Raw genomic sequence first — 6,002 nt, forward strand, 5'->3', positions numbered from 1 at the left:
CCTCCCCCGTCCTTCACACTCATGTGTATCTATTTACGAGAACCGTACGACACACATTTATACTTTCGCCGCGATCGCGACGTACGGCCGCTCGGGAAAAATCCGCGCGTCTTTCTAACAAATGGCGCGATGAACGATATTTATTATTATCTCAGCGCGATTATTGCTCAGCGCGCGGAATCTCAACCCTTCGTGCTTCGCGGATTTTTGTGCGACGCTGACGATTCACTCGCAAATGCTCCGTCAAGAGATAAGTGAAAAAAGATTCATCTACCAACAGTTAGCCGCAGTCTGCAATTTTGTTTGAATTTAACATAATTACGTCGCGCTTTATGGCATCACTAAATTTTTCAGAAACTACTTGCTATTTATATAACTAGACTCTGCTACCAAGAACTTCAAAGGAGTTAATTCAATCTCAGAATTAAATGTACTCCACTCTCTCTCTCTCTGTGTGTCTCCGTCTATTTAGAGATTTATATCCTCGGATATTTATATCTTTAGATCCGTATCGAGATTCGCGTCGCGCGTCTCGTTCGCAAAATCGCGCGTAAAATGTGAGAGATGATGTGATATATCGTTAAACAGTGTCGATGTACAATTTAGGAGGAGTCTTGAATGAACGCGCTAAGCTTTATAGCTGGTGAAAATTTATAGCGCACGTATCACGCGGAATCTGCGCGTTACTGCAGTTAAACTCGATGCGCATTCACATTCGTTCCTGGGAAGTAATAACGCTGAGCGAGTTGTGCCTCACCCTCGACCCACCTCACCCTCATCCGCGCATTTTTTTTCATCTTATTCTCGCACGGAGACAAAGGGCGCAGCTGCGATAGACGCGAGTGAGACAAAAGACAAGCTTCATCTACATTAAGAGCAACGTAACCACGTGATATCCTTAGCAAGCAGTAACAATAATCCCCTTTGTGAAATATGATAGTGAATGTGAAAGGTATTTCGATACTTGCACAGTTCCCTAGAATAAGCGATAAGAGAGAGAGAGAGAGAGAGAGAGAGAGAGAGAGAGAGAAGTACTTTTTATTAAAAAGATCGATTATCGATTATCTAACATTATATTCCTAACTCCGTCGATTTCTGACGTACTATAATGACTGATTGCCTTTGGAAACGTTTACTCATTGCGAGAAGATTTATTCGCGCACTCTGTCTACGAGCGCGCATAAATTATATCCGCGTAATGACAAGTTCTATGCGGAAAAAACGTCTGATTGGATTAAGGAAAATTCGATTCATGTTAACCACGGAAATCTTATTAATTTGAACAGAATTCTAATAACCTCTATCGGAATTTCTCGCTCATTCATATTTTACCAGAAATTTGGTTAATCCAATCAAATCCGTTTTTCCGTGTAAACATTCCGTGTAAGAATTCGTTAAAAAAGAAAAAAGTATTTAAAAATACAAAGTATTTGTAAAGAGTATTTGTAGAGTGCACGTTTAAGCTATTTTATGTTGTTTTACTTTCTCCTTAGATCGGAGAGAGTACTGGACAGTTCATCATGCATTATCACAAAACTTCTCATCCGGACGAGTCGAAGACTACGAAATCGCTGGTGGAGTTCAGAGTGACGAAGGATATGTTCCGAAACGGACGTTTACGTCTACGCTGCACGGCCTTCATCCAAGACGTTTATAGGAAATCTGCAGATATCGATATCACCGAGGACGTGCCGCGTATCGCGTCAATCACCTTCGAGTCGCCATACGATCACCGTAAGTACTCATCGACCACACCACGTCATTTCCTGCGCCGATCTTATCAATTCCGCGCAGTATTGGACGCGTTAATCGATGGAAATTTTCTTCGACTGCAGTAATCGGTAAAGCAACGATCAAAATTAATTATTCGACGAAATTAATCGCAAGATCATAAATGTTTTGATCGACTGATGAAATGAATTATCAATTTTGATTAATTCTACGCTGATCAATAACAACATGTTACAAGATTTTGCACTTTTGTCACGGAAGACTGTTCTTTAGTAAATCACAGAATACAAATGTGATCCCAAAACTGTTCATTTAACTTATCGAGATAACAGGGATTTAAACGCCACAAAAAATGTGTTTTTTTATATTTTCTCAGAAACCAGGTGTGATAATTTTTGAATATAGTCATATTTGTATCTAGTGCAACCGATTTACTAAAGAAAACAATCCTTCCTGATAAAAGTGTAAAAAATCGATCAAAACTTGTAACATAGTGCAAGTAATTTCATCAGTCGATAAAATTACTTGTAATTTTACATGTAACAATTGATGAATTATTGATTTCTTGATTATTTTGGTTAGAGAAAATTTTCACCGAGCAATGTCCAACACTGATTCTTGAATAGAACAATGAATCTTTCTCCGGACACCCTTTCAAGTGTTTGAAGATGAATAAGTGGCAGCCAATGAGCTCTTAATAGACACGCGATTCGCGCGCGTACCACCGCGATAATCGACATCTCCGAAGAGACGAAGAAGAGAGACGGTGAACGGAGCAGTGAACGGGCCGTCGCGACGGCGGTGACACTTTCCGAGTCATATAACGCCTCTTGTCACGACACCGAATCGATGCGGCATCGAGATAGTAACACGATCAACCATCACCGTCGGCAGAAAACTAGCGTGAAACTGGAACGTACATTAGTTCGACGTATCTATCGCGACTGGCGCTCGTCAAGCGCGCTTACAAGTTGCGGGCCGCTATCGAGAACCGAACGAAGTTTGTCGATCAAGCTAAATGGGACAGTACGAGCGGGCACATAAATACTCTTTCTATACGCAAGTAACGCAACGTCGAGCCAAACTGAGGTGATCGACCGAATCACAGCTGTGCAAACTCGACCCCCTGACCACGGCGAATTTAACTATATATCAGACGATAAAAGAGCGACCGTGAGCTGAGCCAACTGTAAAAGTTATAATTAAGGGAATGTCGGAACGAGCGACGAACCTGATAATCATCGATAACGTAGAGCGATCATCAAAAAGTAGAAAACGTTATCATCATTTACCGACGATATCGAATTTACACATAAATTTATGAAATAAAGACGATCGTCAAATAGGAGCTAACATGATACCGCTATCATCTTTTCACAGATGTTATGCAAGTGTGTGCTACGTTATTATTTCAATTTTCTTACACATAGACGTTACGTAAATGTGTATGTCGCGTTGTTAATATTCGCATTCTCTCCAAAATAAGCTCTTACTACTTTTCTGATAAATTCTTCAAATTGCTTGTATACTGGATCCATTAAAAAAAGAGTTTTTAGAGAAGAGTATAGTCGCAAGCGTAGTTTGCGAGTAATTTTTTTAAAAATACGTTACCTATTATTTTATTTTTCAATATAATTAGCAATGGTAACTTGAGATATCATTTTCATTTCGCACTGACCAATGTTATATTTTATTTTCGCATGCAATTTTTTCATATAAATTGGAGCTTTTTTCATATAAATTGGAGTTGGTATGCTGTAATTTTTGAAAAATGAAATCAGTGTCGCGATAGCAATAATTCCACATCGTTTTCATCCTTGACGCAGGAATGCCCTATTTCATTTATGCATGTACTTTTACTATACAAAAGTATTTTTAATTTGCTCAAGTCAACACAAAGTAAAATTTGTTGGGAAATGTCGTTGACATGATACCGAATACCTTTGCAAAACTATTGTTTCGTGTTGATTCGACAAAATTAAAAACCCTTTTACATGGTGAAAGTACGTGCAAATCTGAAACAGAGCATCCCACGTGATAGAGGGACGATGCAGAGCGAAATAGTCAAACTTCACGTTATTTTCGAAAATACATTTTTGTGAACATGAAAATTACTTCAAAAAACTGTAAGATATTATCACAGAACGTGCTCTAGATGCTAACACTATATGACCTAAATAACCTGCAGTAATATGACCGACTTTTGGCTAATGGGCGAGAATCTGACATTCCTATGACGCTAAGTTGAATCTAACGTTATGAACGCGACTTTAGGCTACAGGAAAATTATTTACAAGATTCTAGGCTGTTACTGAGGGAACAGAGTGACATTAACGCACATTGTCATCCAAGAGACGATGCAGAGCGAAATACGCACTTTTACGTCACTTACGAAAATACACCTTTACAAATGCGAAAATTACTCTAAAATACTGTTAAAAATTATCCCAGAATGTGCTCAAGATGCACTACGTGACCTAAATAACATAAATAACATAAATAACCTACAGTAACATAACCGTCTTTTCGGCCAATGTGCGAGAGTCCGATATTCCTACGACGCTACATTGGATTCAACGTTATGAACGCGGCTTTGGGCTATTGAGACAATTATTTTCAAGATTCTGGGCATATTACTGAGGGAGTAGAGTGACATTAACACAAATTGTCATCCAAGAGACGATGCGGAGCGAAATACGCACACGTGACGTCATTTTCGAAAATACATATTTTCAAACGCGAAAATTACATTAAAAATCTGTAAAAAATATCCCAAAATATGCTCTAGACGCTAACACTATATGAGCTAAATAACTTGCAGTAACATGATCGATTTTCGGTTAATGCCCAAGAATCCGAATTTCCTACAACACTACGATGAATCCAACGTTATGAACGTAAATTTGGGATATAGGAAAATTATTTTCAAGATTCTGGGCGTATTACTGAGGGAATAGAGTGACATTAACACACATTGTGACCCGGGAGACGATGCAGAACGATATAGTTCAACTTCACGTCATTTTCCAGAATACATCTTTGCGAAAGCAAAAGTTACCTCAAAAAACTGTAAAATATTATCCCAGAATTTGCACTACATGCTAACACTGTATGATCTAACCTGATGTGACATAACTGACTTTCGGCCCATGTGCAGGACAGGTGACACTCTTCTCGCGCATGCGCGAGAATCCGAATATACTGCTACGATGGATCTAACGTTATGGGCGCGACTTTGGGATATTGGGAAATTATTTTCAAGATTCTGGATGTGTTACTGAGGGAACAGAGCGACATTAACACATATTGTCATCCAAGACGATGCAGAGTGAAATACGCACACTTCACGTCATTTTCGAAAATACACCTTTACAAATGCGAAAATTTCTTTAAGAAACTTAAAAAAATAAATAAAAAATTATGATAAAAAAATAAAACTTAAAAAATTATCCCAGGCTTAACTAACTCGGCTTAATAATTTTGCGGAAACACTTCGGTTGAATCTCGGCTTAATAATTTAGCGGAACATTAGCCTCAGAACATCGGTTCGAATCTCAGCTTAATGGTTTAGCGGAATCTCAAAACACTCGGGTCCGAATTTCGACATAATAATTTAGCGGGAAATTGAAACATTTCGGTTCAAGTCTCGGCTTAATAATTTAATATACTGTCTTTAATTTGTCGAAATTTAATTTGTCGTTTTGTCAACAACAAACGCGTATGCATAAGAAAATATCTCTGAAGAGATAGTATGTCGTATATATTATAATACGACATAACAAGTTATAAAGTATATTAATCATATATATAAAGTAATATATATATATATATATATATATATATATATATATATATATATATATATAAAACAGTATATATAAAACAGCAAATAGTATATATAAAGCATACATTGCGTATATATAAAACATATATAGAGCATAAAAAAGCATATATAACATATACAGAGCATATAAATATGACATGTTAAAATATATCAGTTTAATGTATCATCAAGAAATATTCCGACAAGAAGGAAGCTTGCCGAGTCGAAATTTCAATTGGCCATTGTTATGCAAGAATGATCCAATTAAAAAAATTATAAATTTTTATCAATTGATACTCCATTCACATCTTTTTAAATAAAAAAAATTCAAGCCTTATAAATGTTTGAAATGAATTAAGAAACAGTTTTTTTATTTTTTACCAGTCGTATCTTTTTGTACATTTTTCTAAGGATTGAGCTAGTCAATACTCTTAAAGAAATGGAAATG

General features: G+C 37.0%; 1 protein-coding gene across 3 annotated transcripts in view; it reads left to right on the forward strand.

Moving 5' to 3' along the window:
* Nucleotides 1-6,002, forward strand: part of LOC116850012 — a 241,496-nt gene that overhangs the window by 197,789 nt on the left and 37,705 nt on the right. For all 3 annotated transcript variants that reach the window (XM_032827774.1, XM_032827773.1, XM_032827772.1), the window contains one exon: nt 1,494-1,734. In XM_032827774.1, coding sequence (XP_032683665.1) covers nt 1,494-1,734 — 241 coding nt within the window. The remainder of the gene's footprint in view (nt 1-1,493; nt 1,735-6,002) is intronic.

This window comes from Odontomachus brunneus, unplaced genomic scaffold (assembly GCF_010583005.1).
Source record: "Odontomachus brunneus isolate Ranch 3 - 2012 unplaced genomic scaffold, Obru_v1 Obru_scaffold_131, whole genome shotgun sequence".
NCBI lineage: Eukaryota > Metazoa > Arthropoda > Insecta > Hymenoptera > Formicidae > Odontomachus > Odontomachus brunneus.